General features: G+C 27.0%; 3 protein-coding genes across 4 annotated transcripts; 1 reads left to right on the top strand and 2 right to left on the bottom strand.

Moving 5' to 3' along the window:
• Positions 1-482: 482 nt before the first annotated feature.
• LOC112682135 (programmed cell death 6-interacting protein) lies at positions 483-6,975 on the bottom strand. Its single transcript, XM_025552641.1, has 16 exons — positions 6,764-6,975; positions 6,568-6,692; positions 6,349-6,476; positions 4,078-4,231; positions 3,683-3,807; positions 3,522-3,623; positions 3,223-3,442; positions 3,037-3,160; positions 2,779-2,956; positions 2,556-2,717; positions 2,339-2,494; positions 2,068-2,283; positions 1,867-2,013; positions 1,603-1,750; positions 1,360-1,530; positions 483-661 (listed from the first exon to the last, which is right to left on the bottom strand). Exons 1-16 carry the CDS (start codon positions 6,973-6,975, stop codon positions 567-569), a joined length of 2,463 nt encoding a protein of 820 aa, XP_025408426.1. The 3' UTR covers positions 483-566.
• A 475-nt stretch (positions 6,976-7,450) lies between these two features.
• LOC112682136 (poly(A) RNA polymerase, mitochondrial) lies at positions 7,451-9,309 on the top strand. Its single transcript, XM_025552643.1, has one exon. It carries the CDS (start codon positions 7,550-7,552, stop codon positions 9,230-9,232), a length of 1,683 nt encoding a protein of 560 aa, XP_025408428.1. The 5' UTR covers positions 7,451-7,549; the 3' UTR covers positions 9,233-9,309.
• Positions 9,310-16,826: 7,517 nt separating this feature from the next.
• On the bottom strand, positions 16,827-24,138 carry LOC112682134 (F-box only protein 28-like). Of its 2 annotated transcripts, none has more exons than XM_025552639.1 (8): positions 23,845-24,138; positions 20,855-21,141; positions 20,531-20,779; positions 20,270-20,462; positions 19,985-20,153; positions 19,681-19,737; positions 19,434-19,590; positions 16,827-17,216 (listed from the first exon to the last, which is right to left on the bottom strand). In XM_025552639.1, the coding sequence occupies exons 2-8, from the start codon at positions 21,065-21,067 to the stop codon at positions 16,848-16,850; spliced, it is 1,407 nt and encodes a 468-aa protein (XP_025408424.1). In that variant the 5' UTR covers positions 21,068-21,141; positions 23,845-24,138; the 3' UTR covers positions 16,827-16,847. The 2 variants fall into 2 exon arrangements, with proteins under 2 accessions (XP_025408424.1, XP_025408425.1); XM_025552640.1 differs by lacking the exon at positions 23,845-24,138 and adding an exon at positions 23,290-23,825 and having other exon boundaries at positions 16,848-17,216.
• Between the last annotated feature and the right edge of the window lie 36 nt (positions 24,139-24,174).

The raw sequence follows: 24,174 nt of genomic DNA, 5'->3' as shown, positions 1-24,174 counted from the left end.
AATGATTCATTAAAGATCTAAAAAAAGTATGGTCATATTGACCATTTAGTGACTATCACCAGGTTAATAATAACAGAGACAATTTATGAAAATGATGACAAGATTTGATACTTCAAAATATTTTTGTTATCTTATAATAACACTAATATGAAGGCTATTAGTATATAATTATAACTAAATTTTCATCAATTTTAGTTCAATATATTAAACATTATCAAATAATTAATAAGCAAATTCAAGTATATTAACTAATATAATTTTATATATGAAACTATAATATATTTCTTAATAAACATTACAAACATTATAAATATTCTAATTTTATCAAGGAGTAGGTGAACAAAAATATTGAATTTAAATAAATAATTAAAAATAATATTATTGACAGTAAATAATGGAATATGAGTAAGAAAATCATTTATTAGCGAATAAGTGGACTATCAATTAATTTTGATACATAAAAATATTGTTCTATATTAAAAAATAAAAATAAATATAATGATAATGGATGTTCAAAAACCATTATGTAGAATTATAAAAAATTCTAATTAGACATTAAATCACATTTACCATGGGGGTTGTTGCTGATTTTGTGGTGGATATTGTTGTGGATATTGAGGCGGATATTGAGATTGATTTTGGGCTGGATAATTTTGATAAGCTGGAAATTAAAAATAGTATTTAAAACCAGAGTATTTACAAAAAATGTATGATTTTCTAAACATAACATACATTTAACATTAATCTAAACTAGGTAGCACAGGAAAAAAAAACATAACACCCTAATTTTATTTTTAAATGATAATAATTGGGTCCAAGTATAGTCCAATCGCCCAAACGTAAGTAGTTAAATAATAACTGGACAGAGAATACATTTTTTTTTAAATTTATCATACTAAAATTAAATATAATATTGATAAAACTATTAAACAGTGTAGCCTAAAGCTTTTAAATCTGTGGTCCAAGTACTTGTGAAGAAATAAAAAAAATGGTGGAAAATATTCAGAATTGGATTTATTTAAAAAGTTTTATTTCGGAAGTATGCATTTATGTTATTAAGAATTAAAATATTTTTATTAACAAATAATTAATGAAACCAGTAGAGTTTCAGTAAACAGAATGTATAACAACCTTAAACATGAAACATTGTGAGCAATTGAGTTATGAGCATAACAGCAAAATAAAATAATTGATTATAGGTTGTCAAAATTAAAAATATAAAATATATTTTACATCAAATTGTATAGGATATATATATACTACATTTAGTTTTATTTATACCATTGATTAAACATCAATGCTTATACTTAAACTAAGTCCATACAACCAATATATTAGTTGATTTGAGATATATTTTACCTTGTGGCTGATAATGAAGTGTTGCATAAGGATTATAAGTAGTTGGCATAGGAGGAGCACACATGTACGCAGTTGGATATGGTCCAGTCCTTGGAAGTGTATATGGTAAAGGCATTCCTTGTGGTTGCATTGGATAAGGGAGCTGAGCACTGACTGATGAATTTGCAGGAGCTGTTTTCGTTTATGAAATAAAAGTATGATAAAACAAGATTGAAAATATAGTTCAGAAAAATATATATTTACATTGTTGGTTTGTCACAGGAGCAGGAGTTGGTAATGAAATTGGTTTTTCTCTACTCAAATCTGAAGTTAATGTTTTTAGTAATTCTTCTTTTTCTGCTTTTCGAGCAAAACAAAAATCGGATATTTTGTTTTGTGCCGTAATTAAAATCTAAAAAAATAATTTAAAATTTGTAGAAATAATATAAATAAAAATAAAAAATATGAAACATAATTGTTTATATTTAATTTTAATTGTATGTGTATATATATATATTATAAGATTACTTCAGTCAAATCATTATAAAATTTAGTTCCTTCCATTAAATTATTCTGCAAATCATTATAAACATCATAACCAGCGGCTAACTCTTTAAATAAAGCATCCCTTTGGCCAGTACCACTTTTTTCTCTACAAAATTCTGCATTCACCACCTAAAAAATAAATAAATAAATAAAAATGTTAAAGTAAAAGATTTAAAAACATACTTGTATATTGGATAAAAGCTTTTCTTGTTTAGCCTGACTATCACGAATTTGAGCTTGCAAATGTCCATAAGATTGATCCAAGCTCTCTGTTGACAAATTTGCTTCATGAATAGATCCTTCTTCAGACAAGGCATTTAAGAATTTTGATTTCATGTCAGTTGTGGCACATTTTAATTCAGTTTCAATAACATCTCTTTCATTTTTTAATATTTCTACCTAAATGTTTTAGGAATAAAAATAATATTCTTTTTTTTATATAATAAATGCTTACTTCTTCCATTAAGTGTTTTAATTTATCAGCAGCTGTAGAATTAGCAAAATTGACACTAGAATTTGATCCAACTGGCAGTATACTTTGCATGGCCTCCTGACCTTCAGAAAGCAAATATATTGCTCGTTTATGAGTTTCAAACTTTTCACGAATCATCTAATAAAAATTAAATCTTTATTGAAAATTTTTGGATATAAGAAACTCGTATTTGTTTAACCTTATCAGCAGATGTTGCATTTTTAATTATCTCACGATATTTGGTAATATTGACTCTGAACACCTGTGTAAGAGAACTAGATTTTGTACGATTCCATTTTTCTTTGAACTGTGCTTGAAGCTGTTCATCAGATGTCTGTTCTTCATTTAACATCCGTTCAGACTTAACCAAATATTGAAAAATGTAATTAAAAATTAGTTTAAGATATATTTTTAAAATTTACCTCATTAATAATCTCTTCATTTCGTTTTAATAACTCTGGTAATTCTTTAATCATAGTTTCTAATTTTTTAACTCCGCCATTAATTCGTACACTATTTGATTTTTCTACAAGTGACTGAGGTATTCCTACACCTTTAACATCCTCTAATGCTGCTGGCAAATTCAAAGAAGCTAGACATCTATGAAAGAATACACAAAAAAAAAATAGCACATTATTTTAAAGGATAATAATTAATTAGTAATTTATAAATGATTTTACCCGTTTAATATTTGAGTAGATTCTCTTAATTTAGCAATTTCTGAATTGACAAGTTCTGTTTTACGAACATCATATGCACTAAGTGCTTGTTGAACTGATATTGGCACTAAATCTTCAAATAGATCTAAGAAAAAAAAAAAAAAAATGTCAATTATAAAAACTAATGAACAAGTGGAATTTACTTACCTTTAAATTTGGCAGACAACTTTGTAGGAACAGGAGTAGGTTTAGCAATTGCAACTTTAGTTACCGGTTCTAGATTTTTTACATCAGGAATTCGTTCATGATAAATAAAATCATTATCTTTTTTTGCTTCATTTAATTCCTGTACAGCTTTATTTAGCAACTCATTATAAAAACTACGACCACATCGATCTTGGCCAACTTTAAGAAATGAAATGGCCAACTGAGAAAAATAATCAAAATTAAAAAAAATTATTAGATTATATTATACATAAATTAATTTGTTGTAAAATATATCATACATGAAGTCTAGCTATTTGTTCACCAATAGTTTTATTGTTCTTACAGACCATAGCTTGATAATATTGAGTCATAGCATAAAACATTGCTTGTTTTCCATACACCTATAACAATTTAAAATAAAATATTTTTGACCTACATTTTGCATGTGTACAATATTTACATGTGAAGTCCAGTCTTTATCTAATGACATCATAACTTGTTCTCTTTCCATCATTTTCATTGCTTCCGTATAATATTCTTCACATTGTGCACACAATTTAGCTATGGATTGATCTTTCATTTTATCTGAAGGAAAAAATAATATATTATAAAATAAACCATTATACATAACATCGTTTTAATAATTAAAAATTACAAATATGAAATATTATATATAATAATTGCAATTCAACTTTATCCCACTTCCAAAAAGTAATAAAACTCTAGTAAAATCAAGATTAAATATTACAATAAAAATATAAATATTATTGTTTTAGAAAAAAATAAATAAAAATTTAACAAATTAAGATATGTAATTGATAGTAATAATAAGAGCTATAAACAATCTTATCTTACCTTTATTAGCTTTAATAATAAAAACTTCTTGAGCTTGGGCTAACATAAGTGATGATAACATTGCTAACATATCAGGATTTAAATCTGGAGTTGGATCTTGTTGAATGACATTCATCACTGTAGTTTTTAAATAATTGAATATACCAGCAGATTGCTAAGTAAAAGTTAAAAATTTAACAATATATAAATATTTATTATAATAGTATTATTTGCTTTAAATTTAGAATTTTATAAGAATAAGTGAATTTGAAAGTATACAAATAATAATAAATTAAAAAAAAATGAAAGAAAAAAAATAAATATTTTATCATATACCATTTAGTTTTTAAAATATAATAATATTTAAACACAGTTGATAGATAAACATATCAAGATTAAAGTATTAAAGAAAACAAAACTCCTTTAAAAAATACAAAAAAATTAAATTAAATACATCAATTATTTATTTAAGGAAAGTGTTCGGTGATTCCCATGAAGAAACTTTATAAACAGTGGCGGTTATTAAAACCACCATAGCTAATTTTTATACATACATCAAGGTTTTATTTTTATAAACTTGTATATTTAAATATATTCTTTTATCTTCATGTAAATTAAATATCATATACTCAATAAATTAATTTAATAACTTATAATTAATTAGGAAAATATATGAATTAATACCTAGATTACTTAGAAAGTATTATTTTTTTTTTAATAGCATTGGCACTTTTTTTTATAAAATATAATATTATTTACTTTAAATGTTTAGAACACTAGATTGATCAGTGTATAAGGTTTACATTTTAAATTATAGAGTAATATATATAGTAAAACAAGTAATTTATTTAAATCAATTTTGATACATTATGCCAATTTTTAATAACCTTGAAAATCTAATAAAATAGTTTATTTTTATGAACTAGTCATTAAGTGCATGTAAGTTTGTATTACAAATAGACATAAAAAATCACAAATTTTTTGTTGAATTTTTACTATTTAAAACGATCTATGAAACTGTTATTGAGAATTTTCTTGTGAATAAAATATTAAAAATCATCCAAAATATATCAATTTAAAATTGATCTGGAATATCAAATTAATGTAAATATTAATAACAACTTTTTTTGTATTGCAGGTATAAATACACAGAAAAAAATGTATATGATTAACCCTAGGTAAATTATATATAAATATCAAAGACTTATTAACTAATATTTGTTTATAAATCTATAATAAATATAAGGGAGTGGCATCTAAGTTGATAAGTCAGTTGTGTTTAAACATGATTAGGAAAGAATAACCTGCAACCACCTTTCAAAAAATATTCTCCACACACAAGTAAATTACGGTAATTATTTCAAAAACTGTATCTTTTTAAATAATTCAACAATAGATTAATTTTAACCCTAGTGATCACGACCCTCTTAAAAATATAATAAAATAGGAAAATTATAAGGCAACCCTATTTTTTTGAGGAATTGTGTTTTCTATTTACATTACTATTATCCCCAATTAGTATTCAATATATTACATTTTTTTCTACTTTTTAATTATTATTAGTTACATAAGTTGTATAGTCTGTTCAGATTAAGAGTGCCCAAATTCGCGCATGTCTATCGAAAAGCCGATAACAGTTAGATACCCGTTGATATCTAGACGCTCTATGATTCGTTGCCATTGTTCGACCGCCATTGTAGTTTATTTAAGTTGGTGACAGTTGCCTTGTATACAGATTACTATTACAAAAATCTAGGTTTTAACCTAGTTATTTAAAATAGAACTATAGCGTGGCGTTACGAAAAGATTGTGGTAATACAGTTCACTATGTATAACAGCGTTGTAACGCATCGGCATACTACAACGTTCCTGGTGAAAAAGCCACATGCGCAGTAAAAACCAGTTTTTGTCCAAGTGACTGGGCACACTTATTCTGAATAGATTATAGTTGTTTAAGCTAATGTTATTTTTAAGTATAGATCTGAGATGCAAAATGGCAATGAGTTTTATAACACAAAAAAAGCCAATTATAAAGATGGTAATAATTTATGATAAGCTAAACATAAAATATAGAACAAGGGAAATATTGATCAATTTATAATTTATAAATTTTGAAATAATGAAAAATACACAAAAGAAAATAGATACAAGTCAATACAAATATTATTAAATATTTCAGCTATACCACTGCTATATGTAATTTATATTACTAAAGTAAATTATAAATATGATAAATTCAAATATTTTTTTAATTTTTACTTTTAAATTAATATTTATGTCAGTTTAATTTACTTGAAGAAATTTGGCAGCAAGTTTCAATCCCTCATCAGTTTCTAAATTTTGTGCAGCTGCTATAGCACTTTGTTGAGCAGCAATATTGAAAAGTACACATACTCTTTCATAAGCAAATGAACTAAGGGCTGATGACATAAATAATTGATTAACACAGTAAATATTTTAATCAAATGTCAATTAATTTATGTAATCTACTAGAAAATGATTTCGACATACTTAGACTGACTTTTCCATTAGCAAAAAATGATGTCATTTTATTGAATGCATCTTTCCATTTAAATGGAATTTGAACTTCAGATGGTGGGACTTTAGATTCCAAAGTAGTCAGCTGATCATAGTAACTAAAAAAAATTTTTCAAAATAAATGACAATAAATTTATCAAAAAAAAAATTTAAAAAAAAATGGGTTTACGTGTATATTAGATCCAGCGAGTTGTCATATTTATCCAACACCTTCCACAGTGCTTGGTTGCGAAGCTTATTTAGTTCATTAATTGCTTCTGAATAGTCTTCAGGATTATCAGCTGAATTGTAATGGGAAGAAATCAGGTGTCTCAAAGGTTTTACGATATTCACATCAGACGCCCGTTTTGTTGGCACAGACAACAACGCTGTAGTCGCCATACCTGGAGTCGAACCACCTCACGAAATATCACACTTAAAAAAATTAAAATAATGCAAAACAAAGAATTTTGCAATACGTCGATAGTACACGGTAATCGGTGGCGACTCAGATATACACCGACTAATATATACTTAAGATGAAAGTCTGGGGCATGGCCATGTAAACGTTTTTCGCATATGATAGGTGAAAACGGTATCTATTGTTTACTAAGGTCTGGATTATGAATAGTAAGATTTTTGATGACTAATAATAATAAACGTCGGTACAAGAACCAACTATGATGATTAGGTAATGTGTAATAACCGCCTTCCCATCCACTTATCAACCTACAGTGATGCCAAATAGAAAACATGGTGTCACCATATTATAATATCTATGGGTATCCCCGTTAAGGTACCATGATAATTATCCGTCTCTATTATCACGCTTTTGATAAGAATTAACATCATGGTTATCACTAAAGATTATTACTCAATTTAGTCCTTAGTATGATGTTAGTGGTATTAAAATTTATATTCAAAATTATGTAAAGTTATTTATATCCAGAAGTATTTGTGTACATTAATATTAAATATGAATAAAACTTATTTAATAAGACGTCTATACAATTTCCACGAAAATATACTTAAACGGCACCAAGTTCAACGGTACAAATCCAGTATTTGTACTGATATAAATGAATTTATCGTATATGATCAGTTTATATGTAAACGTCGGTCTCAATCAAAACGCAGTGTTTTAGTGCAGGTATCTTCAGAAAATTCATGTTGCGATTTATATTCATATTGTTCTAAATTTGGTTCAATAATAAATATGTTTCACTATCAACTAGCTGGTTCTAATCATTTTGTACTTACTGAATTTGATGACCAATCAGCCGTTAGTTCATTGCTTGATCAAAGTACATTTATTGAAGAATCAAACATAATTTCTGTTAGATCACCATTTCTTTGGTTTCGTTCTAGCTCAAGTAAAAATAAGTCAAAACTAATCGAAGAACATAAATTTAATTTTCCTTTTCAAACCAATCAAACAATGATAGAACCAAATATAAAAAATATTGGATTAGGTAAACTTGATTCCTTGTCAGATCAAATGTTATTATTATTAGAAAGAACCCAATTGAACGAAATTGGTACAAGATTAAGGTTTTTAACAGCAATGCAAATTGAAAATTCTCTAAAGGGTATTTTCCCACTGTCTAAGGTGTTACCATTTGGATCATCAGTCAATAGTTTTGGCAAGATTGGTTCAGATATCGACTTGGTTCTAATGGACTGCAAAATTACAAAACATAAAACTAGTCGATTGATTTTTCATGGTAAATGTATGTCTAATAGCCGGACACATATACAACGTAATATAGAAATACTTGGTGATTTGATACAGTTGTTTTTGCCTGGTTGTTCAAAAGTCAAACGTATTTCTCAAGCAAGAGTACCTATTGTCAAGTATTCTCAAGATTTTATTGGTGTTGAATGTGATCTCGCAGTATCCAATGAAACTGCTGTTAATATGTCTGAACTTTTGTACATTTTTGGAAATTTTGACTACAGAGTTAGGCCTTTAGTTTTTGCTGTAAAAATGTGGGCCAAAGAAATCAATTTAACAAATGATGTACCAGGTAGATGGATAACCAATTTTTCAATAACTCTATTAGTGTTATTTTTTTTACAGCAAGAAAAAATTATTCCTAACATTCAAAAATTAGTGAAACATGCTGACAATAATGATGTTCGAATCACAAATGAAGGTGTAAATTGTACATTTGTTAGGGATATCTCAAAACTTCCTAGAACTGTGGAGAATAAAAAAAGTTTGGACCAACTTTTACATGGGTTTTTTGATTATTATGCATCATTTGACTTTAATACAAATGCCATATCTTTAAATTATGGTAAGGCAATTAACAAGCCTGAATATAGTGCATTATACATTGTCAACCCATTAGAAGTACATTTCAATGTAAGTAAAAATATGAGTTCTGAAGAAATGGAAAGATTCAGAATAGAACTAAGAAATGCTGCATGGATGATAGAATCTTCTTTGGTAAATACTAATGCATTCAACATATTAGATCTTTTTAAAGGTTATGAAATTAATAAAAAGAAAGACACCCTGTTCACCATTCAACACCAAATAAGAAATTCAAATAGATTAGTCACCATTAAAGATTTATTTGAAGATAACCTTCCAACAACAGAAGAAGACAAAAGACTGAATAAACAGTTAGAACCTAATGAAAGAGAAATTTAGAGAAATTTTATATTATAAATTGTATAACTGTTAAAGTTATTTTTTTGTTTCCAATTTTTTTTTTACTTAGTATTGTTACACATAATAAATATAATAAATACGAATGTGTTATTTATATTTTACTTTAGTAATAATTTAATAGTTAACTACAAACTAATTTAATACTATTCAAGTTAAATAATTATATTTTATAATACTTTTTTGGAAATAATACTATAACTGTATAATCTATTTTTGAGAGAGAAGAGATATTTGGGTTTATTTTAATTTATTAAATCATTTTTATGTGAACCGATTTCAAATACAAAATGATTACTTATAATGATACAGAGTTTGAAAATAATGGTTATACATTTTGGTTTATATATCACATTAAAATAACATTATGATTTATATTTAAGGGTTTAGAAAATTTTTTTACTAGTTAATTAATGCAATTGAAAGAATTTAATTACAAATATTATTTTAAACATAACTGGTAGTTAAAGAAAATAAAATAAGTAATAGGTTGGTGGTTTAACTTGGAAATTAAGCTAAATTATATATTGTTATGAATTTATTAGATAGCCAAATATTTATGAGAAATTAATCAAACCACATAAAACGCACTTGATGTTTACCAACTAAGGGTCATAAAATTAACACATCTAGTAGATACAGAATTATACATTTTTATTCTGTTTATTGTTGCATATTTGACCGTAAATGCATTCACCGCAATTACATATTACAATTAATTCATTCGAGTGGCATAACAAACTTAAACCTGAGGAGGGCTGTATTGCTTTTACACCCTCCTCAAAATAATTCTAGACATGTCTGACAGTTAAAACAATTTATTGCACTTAAAAAAGGTAGGTACTAATTTTTTTTAAACTTACATAATATCATTTTTGAGAACTTCTTAAAAATATTAGTCTTAGTTACAAAAATTAACTTTACAACATACATTAGGTACCTACTAAAAAAATAATAATCAACAATAGGTAATCTCTTGGTAACCTACACAAACATATAATTTCATGGGGAGGGTAATCGCACCCCTTAAATCAAGAGGGGTTCGGATCTGGACCCCCCGTTGAAATTTCTACATACTCAACAATTTAATAGTAAATAGTATAATAATAGTATACCTATTATGTATAAACCATACTATAGTATATTAACAGTAATTTGTTGATATTGAGTTAAACTAAAGTGGGGTAAGTATGACACGAAAATGCGAAGTTCGTTTTTAAATTTAACATAATTACCTATTTTTGTTTTTATTTTAAAATTGTTATTGTTTCATAATGTAATACCTCTAAATATACATAATTTAAATTTATAGTCAAAAAAGTTATATCACTCAATTAGAAATATATATATATATTTTTTTTTTATTAATTTTAAAATGTCACACTTGCCCCGTAAAAAGGGGCAAGAGCAAAATCGAATTTCTTTTTATTAGTATTATATATAATGATTTATGGAACTAGTGAATAATAAAGATTAAAATAACCTTTAATTTAATTTTTGTTTCATTTAAATATCTTTATTCGTTAAGAATTGACAGAGCAGTATTTAAATTTAATTACTTACCCATATTAAACAGATTAGCTAATAAGCAGCTGTATAATATGAACAAAATAATTTTCAACTTATTCAGAATTTATAATTGATACAACAAAAAAAATTTTACTTTTTTACAATTTAATAAAAAACTAATTAGTATGAAGAATTATTTGTTTTTAAACAATTATTATAGGTTACATACCTAAAAAGTATACCTAAGTAAATATAAAATATTGTTCAACCCCCCCCCAGAGCAAAAAAAAAAAATTGTTTTATTATTGATGATGTGTAATATATTCATAGTTTCATTATAACGCTTTGAACTTAAAATATACAACTATACAAATATTATGACAGTTAAATAATTATATTGATAGATGTTTGAAAAGTTTTGTTAACTATACTGTTTTTATATTCCAATAGCTATTAATTTACTGTAATGTAAAAGTAAACTGTAAATTGATAAAAAAGTTGTATAAAAAAATATCTATTTATAGCAGTTATTTATCTTATTTATCTGTGCAACGAAAAAAAAAAAGAAAAGATAACGATTAATTTTGTTACCCCCCCCCCCCCCCCCCGAGCAAGATTGAATATATGCTACTGCTACAGACTACGAAATAAAAATGTCTTTAGATACAACCGTGCTGATAATAAAAACGTACCAAAAGTATTTTTAGTTATGAAATACGTATCTAAATGGATTTCCTGTGCAAAAAAAAATTACTATTGATGAAGTGATAGAGGAGTTGGCCAAAAAATCGAGATAACTGGAATTTATTTTATAACAATACTTTATAATTATAATGCTAAATACAATATAGATACATATATATAATATTACATAAAACTATACGATTATTACATTTTATATTTAGTTCAACTTCCTCCAAAAACTGCATAAGGACGTAACTATTACAATTTAATATATAGTTTATATTAATTATGTATAAACTGTGGACTCCCAGAAAAAATTGAAAATACGCCTCTGCATTCCGGTTTTTATAAAGGGACATACGACAGTTGATACTTTATATTAGGTACGTAGAATATTTAATAAAATATCAAAAGATAATTGAAAATTATAAACAGTATGTTAAAAAAGTACTTTATATAATATTAATAAATATAGATTAGCTGTGAATGAAATTAACATTAACTCAATCGTAATTTTTAGTTGAAATAATTAAAAAACTGGAAACTCAAAATATTATCTGAACATTTTTAATAAATGAATTAAAAAAAAAAAAACATTTTTCCGGAATAATAATTATTTATTCGTAAACCGAAAGAGGCAACATAAAAAACAATATTAAATTATATTTTCTTCAAAAACAAAGGCCTAAAGGAATTATGTATATTTAATTATTAGAAGAGGTTCAAAGAGATAAAATCTATCAAGACCTGGGTAGTGATTTTAAGCTTTTTTAAATTTGCGCCAAAAACTTCAATTGACGTTGAACGATAATTTTCGATATACAAGCATTTATTAACAGATTAATAGATGGCAAGATTTCACCGAAGAAAAACTAGAATACCATATTGTAATTTATTTTTATATAAGTATATATATACTCGTATACCTAAAAATAATAAATTATAAAACATTAACATTTTAATTTATTTTAAAATTGTAATATATATAAAATGTATAATATAAGTACCAATATTATGTATATATATTTTTTCTCTTGCCAAACTAATGAATTAACCCTCAGTCGCTTTTTCAGTGTGTTCTTTTCCTTCTTCGTCTGCTAAATAAACCAGCGTCAAAATCATGTAGGTATTTTCTTCTTCACTACTTCTTTCACTCATAGTAAATGTATATAATAGAAACTAATGTAAAAATAAAATATGAATGTAAGTTTGCTAAATGCTTCATATTAAATACTAACGAATGGGTTGGGTCCTGGGGCGGCTCCAGAGCCTTGATTAGGAGAGGGGCTAGTTATAATTTTACAAAATCTTATAACAAAAAGAAAACAACAATTTTTACAACACAAATTCAAGTTGTCTATTTTTAAAATTGGCAAAAATATCAATATTTGATCTAGAATATCTACTTTATGATATAGGTACATTAATTAGACATAATGCTGATAGTCTATCTTCAGTCATCATTGAACGAAGCCAGGTTTTTAGTGTCCGAAGTGTGGAGAAACTCCTTTCAACCGTCATACCTCTATGGCTCCATTTACATACTTGTGCGTGTCGTATGATAGTAGGTACATATTATAATATGCATTTTTTGTTAACATTATACATTTTTTTATAAATACGGTAGGGGCTTGGGAGGGGTATCCCCTGGTTGGATATGTCAATCACAAGCAGCTAGAGCAAAATACACGAAGTACATACAGCGGTAGAGTTTCGATTTGTTCTGACGCAATGTGTGGATAAAGTTTGTTTCTGTTCCGATAGTTTTAAAATAGGTTAAAAACCTGTGTATGTAAATAGACATATAATGCAGTGATTTGATCGTCCCGGGGTTCTGACAAGAGCCTATATAGACTTACTTCTAGAGAAGGGGGGCGAATCAAACTTTTTTTTAATTCAGACTGAAAATTTACAAGTAAAATTTTTGGTAAAATTTAAATCAGTTGAATCGTTTTTATATATATATATATTTTTTTTTAATCTAATGCCAAATCCACTTAGAACTTTGTGTAATTATTTTTTTTAACACCTGTGTTTTGAAAGTTAAGATTGTTTTATTTGATTTTTCACTAAGTATTGACCCGACAAAAAGCCCAAGTCAGTATTCATAGCTACGCATAATTTGATTTCGTTATAAAATGATCCACATTAAAAAAATTTGAAATGTGTATCTCGCATATAATCAATTCCTTAAATACGGAATCAGGGGGGGGGGGGGGGGGCCCAACCCCCTTTCCCCCCCCCCCCCTAAAATACGCTCATGGATTCGGGCGGCTATGATTGGTATTCACAGTAGTCAATGTTTCATTAGTCATTGTTTAGTGCATTATCGTTGTCATATACCAAATCTTATAAACAAAAAAAAAAAAAAAGTGGAGTTTACATATACCCATTATAGGTAAGAAAAAAAAACTGGCAGAGCTTACACTAGACCTTTTATTATATTTTTATCTTAACCGATGTTCTAGCGGAGTTTACAATCGCCCATATGGAATAAACATACAGGATTTAGTCGGTTTGGGACAAACACCATAATATTTAAAAATCAAAATCAAGGGGGCCAGTTCGGAGCCACTGATTTTTCTTAGGGGACCAGGTCCCCCCTCTTAATGATGAGATACAGAAGGGGAATTCTTCATTCTGTGTATACAGTTAATGGATGTTGGAACAAACCTTTTTGAATATTGAACTCCGTGTGCGCACGTAGTGGCAGCGTGAATTTAATTTTCCAATGAAGCAGCAGTTAAGTATATGCAGTACCCAACCCATTAAAATTATTAAATGATATTAAAATAAACGGGGTTTAACAAAATAATAATAATAATTAATGTCAAATGTGCAAATTATGTATTAAACTTTTGTGTCACAAAAAACCACCCACTCACCACATTTTAGTCATGAAGGCTTCGATAAAATCCGCATCGCACCACCACTGTGTCCACGTATCTTTGCACTAACTTAATAAGTTTTCGTCATTCATTTTTGTACAACAAAATATTGACGACCGTAAAATATGGAAAAAATTGGATAGAAGTAGGTGAGGCCTGTACGGTCAGGCGCCAAACGAGTGAGAACATCACGATTATCATTCCTTTAGGCAATGGCGGTTTTACGGAGGCGAGTCTTGACTTCTCCCACAGGTTAAGCGTTTGGGTTGTGACATATTTTATATGTGGATATACACTTATAAAGAAATCTAGTGATTTCAACCGTATGCCCATAATTTGAATGTTTGGATAAGCTCCCTACACACAATATGGTCTGGTCGTATGTCATATCAGGTCGTGTGTAGACATGTCATTTGACCATGATTCTGTAGTCTGTCAGGTGGCTGTTTCATCCAATCAAATCATGTAGTGTGTATAACTGTTAGACGGATTCTACTTATTAGTCGGCTTTGTATGTTGTTTATTGTAATTTATCTTTTTGGTTACAAAACTGTTAAACAAAAGCGAATCGTCATGCAGTCGCAGAACACTACTGCACTAGTGGAAATAAAAATTTATCTGACAAGTCATGCAGAGATCTTTTCGTCTGTATGCAAAACCTGATTTGGTCAGGCTATCTGTCAGACCAACCAGTTCATATAATGTGTAGAGCTAATGTTTACAGCTATTGCTTATTTAGGTATTTATATTTTCCTTGAAATTACCACGTTTTATAATACGTAATTATAAGATAGTTTAAAAGAACCCCTTTCCCACAGAAAAAATTAAAAAAAAAACACTACTGCCTTAAAGAATATTATTAACCTTACCTTAAAAATTCCGTAAGGGTCACATCACTCCTATGTGAAAATATATCGTAAAAATTCAATTACGTTCTGTTCCAATTAAACGTGCGGCAAACTTTAGCTCTATTGTATAAGCACTGTAAAAATTATGGCATTTCGAGTATGTACTGAACTATGGATCTACTCGTTGTCAAACGCAAACTTTTAACTAATATTTTAAACAGTTGAAACACTAATTGATTTAATAACAGAGATGGAAACTTTTGAGTATAAATAAAAAGTTTATAGTTAAAGTTTATAGTTAGAGATGAATTATAAATTATAAATATGTAAATGCAAATATTTAGAACGTAAATTGTTACTATTACTATAACCAAGAAATAACAACTTAAAATAATAAAAAAAAAATCATGAGATTATATGGATTTGACGATAATAAAATAAATAAGAAAAAATAACTACAATAAAACAAGTTGTATTTATTTAAATTTTTTTCATTAAAGGTATACTGAAATAGTAAACAATATGTTTTTTTTAGATCCAACAAATAATACATAATACTGTTTACTATTTAGTAACATTATGAATGCAAGAATTAAGACCAATTGTCATTTGCATTACCTTAATAAAACCGAATATAAATTAATATAACATTTTTAAGTATAATACCAATAATGTGAAACTGTTAATATTTTGTAACATTATTATTGCTGTAAAATAATTACTTAAACAGTAACACAAAGATGTTAATAAGTATGTTTTGCATAATAATAATAATAATAATAAAAAAAAAAAAAATGGACAGTCTTTGAACTTATTGGTACAAATGTTACATATTACCATTATAGCTAGATGGCATTTTATACAACTTAATTGCCAATATTTATTTAAAAATGCATGACCATTCGTTTTAACATTGTATACTAACAAACGAATTAATATGTATAACTTTTTAGTTGGTCACATTTAATTTAAATGAATTAGTATATTTATATATATATATATATAAATTTTGTCTAAAATTAATAAAATTAATTTAACATATTCATTAGAATTAAGTTACGCTTTAAGAATAATTACTAAATAGATAAAAATTTGTAAGTTACTCATAGTAGTGTCTTTATAATACTAGACATAATATTGATAACTAGAACATAAATATTTTTTTTATTTATTTTTTTTTTACTAATTATCATAATTTACGTTATGTCTCAAGATTATAATGAAATTTTCAATACTACTACGCAAAATATAAACTAAGGGTTTTTGTTGAATTAAATAAAATTGTGATAATAGAAAATATTATTCAAAACGTCTCTTATCATACTCATAATGTAGAACGAAATAATTATTGATTGGACAACCCAAAGGCAAAATTTAATATTAACCCAACAGTTATTAAATATACAAATGCATACAAGTACACACACACATATATATATATATATATTATATAAAAGGATATCAAAGAATATTTATTGTTATATATGTAAATTAATCATGTTCAAATGGAAAATATAATTACAGAAAGATTTTAATTGATAATTTTTTTTTACTAAATATTATATTGTATCTTAAATTGTGTTATTATATTATTAATGTCTATATAAATGTGAGAGGTAGATTTGTTTTGATAAAAATGTATCGTTCTTATTATCATTAATTTATTGTCTAATTAATATTATTAACGTTGCGTACTTTTTTAGCTATAGCCCTGACACGTTTTGTAGCTTTGGGAATAGCCGATTCTAATTTACGTTTAACACCAGTACTTGTAGATGGTTCCTGTTCATCAGAACATTTTACTTCTTCAGATTCACCTGGTTCATTTTGTCTTACAGAGCCTTCAATTATGTTTTGTGGAGTTTGATCACCCTGCAATCTAGTTCGAACAGGATTGGTATTCAAATTCAATACAGGTTGTCCAATAGCTATAGACAGATCATTTGCAGTGGTATTACATGAAGAACAAACAGAAACTGCAGATGATGAAGATGCAGATTGTAAATATTGAATTTCTGTCTTGCATTTATTAAGTTCCTAAAAATAATAAATTTGTATACATAAGATAAAATGTAATAAGAAATATAATAAGAAGTGAACTTATATTATTATTGATCATTGTACATCATAGTAAAATGACAAGCCAAATTAATAGTATCAAAATATTATTCATTAATATCAATCAAATAAATCAAACAAAAAATAACCAAAAATACTTGAAAAAACTGATTATAGAGTATAAAATGTACAGTAACAGTACGATTTTGACTATCATCGCAGGAGAACATACTTTATCGCGCTTCGTAGTCCATATTGACAACGTCTAATGACCATAGTCTGATCGTTATTACGCAACACATATTTAATAGGTGTGTAACGGAGCGAACCACTTCACATCTATTAATATGGCATCGCTTCAATCACCACCAGCAATGAATTCTAAACGACACTTGTCTTTGCACTCCAGCTCTTCCAAGTATTAGAAAAAAACCAAATCAATTCGCTGTTTTGTTAATAGCCAATGATGAGCTGGTATCGGACTTATTTACATCTAACTCCGATGCTACAGAGGGCGAGTTACTATCACCAAGTAAAAACGTACTGAAATCTATTCATATGCCGGCAATTTACATAAAGAACATCAGAAACTTTTCTGAGTTTCATAAAAATTAAAACACCTCACGGGTATTAATGATTTTTCGTGTAAGTCCACACCATCTTATTTAATAATTCGGGCCAACAGTCACCCCCCCAGCCTTTGCCACCATTTCAAAGTATCTAATAAGCACTAGTGCGGAATTTCATACCTTCCATCCCCATTACATGCACCACTTTAAGGTAGTAATTTGCAATCTACATCATACAACTATTCTATCCAATATCTCAGATGCCCTGGTGGAGCATGGACACTCTGTGGTACGCGTGGGGAATATAAGAAAAAAACAATGTCCGTTACCTCTTTTCCACGTCAAATTGGCACTTAAGAATAATAACCACGATATCTTCAACATATCAACATTGCTCCATTACATTGTAGTCATTGAAAAACCACACTCTAAAATTAATGACCCACCTCAGTGTTTTAAACGTCAAGCATATGGTCATACCCGCAATTACTGTTGTAACTCACCTAAATGCATCAAATGTGGTGACGACCATCTCACAGCGGACTGCACCAAAGACTGGTCACGCCCAGCTAAATGCGCACTGTGTTGTAGTGATCACACAACCTCATACAAAGGATGTCCAATTCACAAGAAATTAGTACTACCAAAAAAAAAAAACGAAAATGCCAAAACCTCAAAGGCAAGAAGCTCGTACTTGTCATCATGGCAACAACACCAAAGTGGGTCCAACGTATGTCAAAATATCTTCAAAGCAACCAACACACACTATTTCTGATACTATATCTACATTTCAGACTGAAATAAAAATCTTATTAAACCGTCTACTTTCCCTTCTCACCATCCTAATAAACCAACTAACAACAAATTCCCCATAAGTTATCACAACCAATCACCAACAATTGCATTCAACCTATTTATATAATCTATACGCTCTTATCTTTATATTAACTTTAATACTATTATTATATTTTTTGTTTTTTATTTATATTCTATATACTCAATATTATGATACAATATCTTACTGTTAATTTAATTACGTTGTATATAATATAATTATTAAGCTGTAATAGTTGATACTAAAAGCTAAATAAATTAAAAAAAAAAAAAAAATTGTACAGTAAATCAAAGACAAAAAGAGACATTTTTACCGATTACTTCTTTAAAAATGTATTAAAATTGCCCTTATTTATTTTATTTTATAGAAATTCATAATTATCTACCATTATCAGCTAGCAAGACATTAAAGATAAAACAGATAAACCATAAAATAACGCAATGGAAAATTTATATGGAACATATTAAAATTAAACCATTTTAAAATAAGGTAAGAACAATTTAATAATCAACCAGAATATATATTATTAATGTTATTAGAAAATGTATGTCCAAAAATGTACAAACATGACTATAAGTATTAAATGCAGACTAATATACATTAAAAATTAAATTAAGTATGTATATATATATGTATATGCTATAAATAATAAGCTAAATACAAACATAACTAATACATAAAAGATGGAGGTAAAATAAAACAAATCTTATCTCCAAACTAATCTATAAAAATAATACAGCACATTTGGTTCACATCATAGGACAAACTATTTACTCAATAAACAACACCTACCTGTAATAATGTACTAAATTTCCTATTAGTTTCTTCATTTTTCTTATCGTATTCATCCATTCTATTTGAATATTCAACCAACGTTTTATGTTGGTCAGCCATTTGTGATTTACACTGTTTTAACTCTCGTTGCAAATTGCCAACTTGAGTTGTTGATCTAGATTTATTTAAAAACATTCTTATAATTGATTAGCTTATAATCAGTTAGAACTTTCAAAATAATTATTTGAATTTTTACTATACTAACTTTCGTAATTGTTTTCGTAGGTCCAAAAAATCTCGTTCCAAATGACAATTTTGAGACCTAAATGAAAAATTAAGGTAGTCACAATTTTTTTTTTTTTAAACCAACATTTTATCATAATAAAAAACTTAATATTGTTTTATTATTTTTTAGGCTTGGACATTTTAAGAATTATTTACACCTAGTTATACTTTAAGTTTAGTTATAACACTATTCAATTAGTGTTATTCTATATTAATTTTTCATTTATATTAACAGTAGATGTAGTTCAATTAAAATAAACTTAATAGAAACTTATATAACTTACGATTTAATTCCTTGTTTAATTTTACAAACATTCTTTCTTAACATAGCAGCACAATGAGGACTTTCGGATGAAGCTCGTTTACCTTCTAAACTTGACACAGAACCTTCACGTATCATTAAGCTACGTTTTCTTAAACACATACTGGTAATAGTTCTAGTATTGGGTGGACCTATAAGATCATTATTTTCAAGTCCTTATTAAATAATATATAATATTTTATATACTTATTGGTGATTACATACAAATAAAAAACTATAACACCATGACATTTATTTCAATATTTACCCAAACGTGATGGAAATTCATGATAATCATTAGCAAAAAGTCGAATCTCAGGAAGAGTTGGTTCAATTTTTTCTCTAAAATATTCCATGGCCATTGTAGATAAATCAAATAGTTCATCTGTCACTTTATATGGCCTAGCCAACTTTGTAGTAACCTTAATATAATGTAATATTTTATAAACTTCATCTAGAATCTGAAATAAAAATATACAGTTTAATAAATTAAAAAAATATATTGTTATATACATGGTTATATAATTACTTCTCCAGCAAAAAAACAAATGTGTTTTCTCTCAATATGTTTACCAAAAGCCATACGCAATAATAGTAATCTCATATGAAGAGTTTCAACAATATCAGATTCACACGCTAGTGGATGTTGTCGCCTAGCAGATTCACGTCGTGGCATTTTTGTTTTAATAATTTGAAAACGATGTAACATTTGATTTTGTAAACGTTGAAAAGTAAAATTCAACATAGTGCTACATATTATGTTAAATTGTCGAGAAACCTGCAAAAAAAAAAAAAAAAAAAAAAACAGTTTAAAAAAATAGATTTAAAACGGTCATATACTTGTTTAACATACCGCTCTTAATTGAGATATATGTTTGAAATTAGTATAAGACAATATTTTCTCTAGTACTTCATATGGAAGATCCAATAAATTAACTTGATTGGATTGACTGGCATTACATTGTCCTAAACCAACTACACTGAAACTTTTCTCGGGTTTGGATATAACTGCTACTTTAGTAATAGGACCAGAACTACTACTACATTGTTGTCTAGTGGACACCATTTTTTTTGTATAAATTTGATACTGTAATACACCAGAAAAGTTCTAAGGAGTAGGAGTATATGACCCAAATATACCTATAACATATAAATAATAAAATGATAAGTAAATATTATTTCATTAAAATTAGATAACTTTATTATATATGTTCTTTAAATTTATATATTTATAATTATCAATAAAATACCTAAAGAATTAATAATTCTTTAACGAAAAAATATCTAATGATTAATTTAAAAAATTATAATTATTCTTTTACAATAATTACTTAAAATTATGTCATTACAGCTAATATAATATAAAATGATATTAGCTTTGTTAATACCATATAAATAAAATATCATAACATTTTCAAAATCTGAAAACCGTTCATTTCCTAAGTATAGTGTTAACAATACTTATTACTCAAGGGTTCAAAACATGATAAAAAATGAATCAATCAAAGTAAAATACATGTATAATTGCTTCTATCTAACTTATTTTCAATAATCATATTGAAATATTTAGATAAATAAACAAAAATTAGACAAATTAAAAAGTAATATAATAAAATATTGTATTGTAAATTAGTGAAGTATTTAATAAATTATCCAAGTACTATAAAAAATATAGAGTAAATTTCATGTATTTTCTAGGTTAAAATACTTACTTTTGTAATATAGTGATGATAATAAGTAAATAATTAATATATAATAAAGATTAATTGACAGTTAACTATTTAGTGACAATAAATTTTTAAATAAATAAAGAAAATTAATTCAAGATTTTTTCCAACAAATTTGAAAAAATGCATTAAGATTTAATACTTATCAAACAGATTTTGTAGTTCACAAATTAGGACATTTAAAATAATTAATTACAATCAATATTTAATAATAATTAAATTTAATAAAAATGGAACATTTTTATTGTTAGATATATATAATTACATATATATATACATAAAAATTCAAGTACTAAACAAGCATTAGTAGTATTTAATACATAAATGATTATATTTAACTTTAATTTTTACATTATTTTGGTGAGTAAAAAAATATCAAAAATAAATAATAAACAATATTACTAAAATGTATTGAATCATATTTGATCAAATAATAATCAAGTATGAACAAGTTCGAAATATTATATTTTTTTTATTTGAACCCAATTTCAAAAATTTAAATTACCAATAAAATTGAATAAATATACCTAATAAATTAATTTACATAACCAGTTTCAAGTCAATTACATTATATTGATATTTATTAAACTAAAAGAAAATAAATAATATGCATGACAACATACCTAATAATTAAAATTGCCAATAAATAAATATTCCCACCATAAAAATAAATGTGAAAATTTAAAAATTAACTACCTGATATACAACTATTATATAAAAGAAAACCGGTATAAATAATAGTACCTCAACTATTGATTTTAACCCTGCATTACATGTGCACTTGTCTAAATGACCGGGTCAAGATATAATTACATATAAGTTTTAAATTTGTTGAACTATTAATGCAACTAGAACTTCTCATATTATACATTTTTAAATATAATTTTATGAATTTTGTATTTTTAATCATTAAAATGAAATGATTATAATATGTTTAAGTGATCTACTTGTCTATTTGACCAAAACGCATGTAATGATGTTACTACTTTTAGTTGACAAAATATGTTGATACATTATTAAATAAGTATTCATTTTTAGTATAAATATCGTTCTATGATTTAACATCATGTTGCACTGAATGTGAACATTATTTTTGTATAGAACACGCAGCACCACCAAAATGTAACGATTGCCATAAAAATGATAGTTAATTTTTTTATCAAAATAATATTGTTGTAAAATTTTTTTTGTATTTATTTTTTTTCATTTCTTAAATTTTTTTTTTAAAGTTATTATGTGTAGTCCATCTATTTACATAAATAGTATTATAATCAAACAAATAAAGAAAATTTATGTTAATATTGAATTTCAGAAGAGATTATTATACGCGGTCAGAATGACCGTGTACGTGTAATCATGTAATAAAATTGGACGCATGTAACGTAGGGTTAAATTATTATATTATAATTTAACAAATTAAATTAAATCCCTAATTATTTTATTTGTATTAAATTAATTAAAACATTTTATCTATAAAACAAATTTTGAAAAATGTTGACAACAAAATAATAGCTATTACTACCAGCTACCTAAATACAATTGAAACCAAATACTTGCATACTTTTAGTATGATCAGATGAAATAGAAAATGCAGTTTATTAAGAGAAACTAATGAACAAAAATCTTGGATCGTGCACCAGTGGATAAGATCGAACAGTGAAAACACTAAAGAATTTACATTTACAAAAAAAATTACTGACAGTCGAAATTTTATGGGGAGGAAAACAATGGACTTAAGTGGTGTCGCCGCGGACAAAGGCTTGCGTTATCATAATTTTGAGGACTATAGATACGGAGAGGTTGACAAAGGGGAAGGATGAGAAGGGAGGGAAATTCCCATCACCGGGACGGGACTGTGTGCGTACGGAAATCTCGCGCTAAAAAAAAAAAAGTTAAAAATCAAAAAAATTCAAACAAAAGCTCTGGAGGGCCCACGAAAAAATATAAAAGTCAGTAAAATCTCAGAGGTCGTTCGAAACATGGTCCGCGTCTGTCCGTCATTAATGCCAGCGCGAAAAGTACATTGTTTATGTACGCGCGCGTCGTCCAACGTCTCCAGGGCCAGCGGCCAAGAGGAGAATCTGGTGCCGGACGATCACGGAATGCATTACGTTACCTTGGAGTTCAGCAGGCCGCTGAATTACTAGAGCAATTGATGGAGTAGTGCGCGGACAATTGGTACGAATCAGACGGCGGTAGTGTTAAAAATGAAACGATTATACGAGTGTACTTAGAAGTGTGTTAATGTTTCGCACAAATACTGGACGCCGAAACACAGTCAGTAACGACCACCAACTTGGTGTTTGGACGAAGAGTGGCGGAGGGGGAGATGACTGTTGATTGGCAACAAAAAAGTACCAGAACCGAACTGAGCTAGAGTCGCCGAACAAATGAATCCAAGTGCGATCGCGCAACACTGTAATTTGTATGGAAGGGAACGTGTTCC

The sequence above is a fragment of the Sipha flava genome, unplaced genomic scaffold (genome assembly GCF_003268045.1).
Source record: "Sipha flava isolate LNK unplaced genomic scaffold, YSA_version1 1_pilon_pilon, whole genome shotgun sequence".
NCBI lineage: Eukaryota > Metazoa > Arthropoda > Insecta > Hemiptera > Aphididae > Sipha > Sipha flava.
Note: the sequence above shows the minus strand (reverse complement) of the source record. Positions and strands in the feature narration are given on the sequence as shown.

What these genes read in the sequence shown, in the direction of transcription:
- LOC112682135 (XM_025552641.1), bottom strand. Translation starts at nt 6,975, where the DNA reads ATGGCGACTACAGCGTTGTTGTCTGTGCCAACAAAACGGGCGTCTGAT. An exon ending in GTTGTCTGCCAAATTTAAAG is followed by an intron (nt 3,161 to 3,222) that starts GTAAGTAAATTC and finishes TTTTTTTCTTAG; the next exon opens with ATCTATTTGAAGATTTAGTG. An exon ending in TTTATAATGATTTGACTGAA is followed by an intron (nt 1,751 to 1,866) that starts GTAATCTTATAA and finishes TTATTTTTTTAG; the next exon opens with ATTTTAATTACGGCACAAAA.
- LOC112682136 (XM_025552643.1), top strand. Translation starts at nt 7,550, where the DNA reads ATGAATAAAACTTATTTAATAAGACGTCTATACAATTTCCACGAAAAT.
- LOC112682134 (XM_025552639.1), bottom strand. Translation starts at nt 21,067, where the DNA reads ATGGTGTCCACTAGACAACAATGTAGTAGTAGTTCTGGTCCTATTACT. An exon ending in ATATATCTCAATTAAGAGCG is followed by an intron (nt 20,780 to 20,854) that starts GTATGTTAAACA and finishes TTTTTTTTGCAG; the next exon opens with GTTTCTCGACAATTTAACAT. An exon ending in AATTTAGTACATTATTACAG is followed by an intron (nt 17,217 to 19,433) that starts GTAGGTGTTGTT and finishes TATTATTTTTAG; the next exon opens with GAACTTAATAAATGCAAGAC.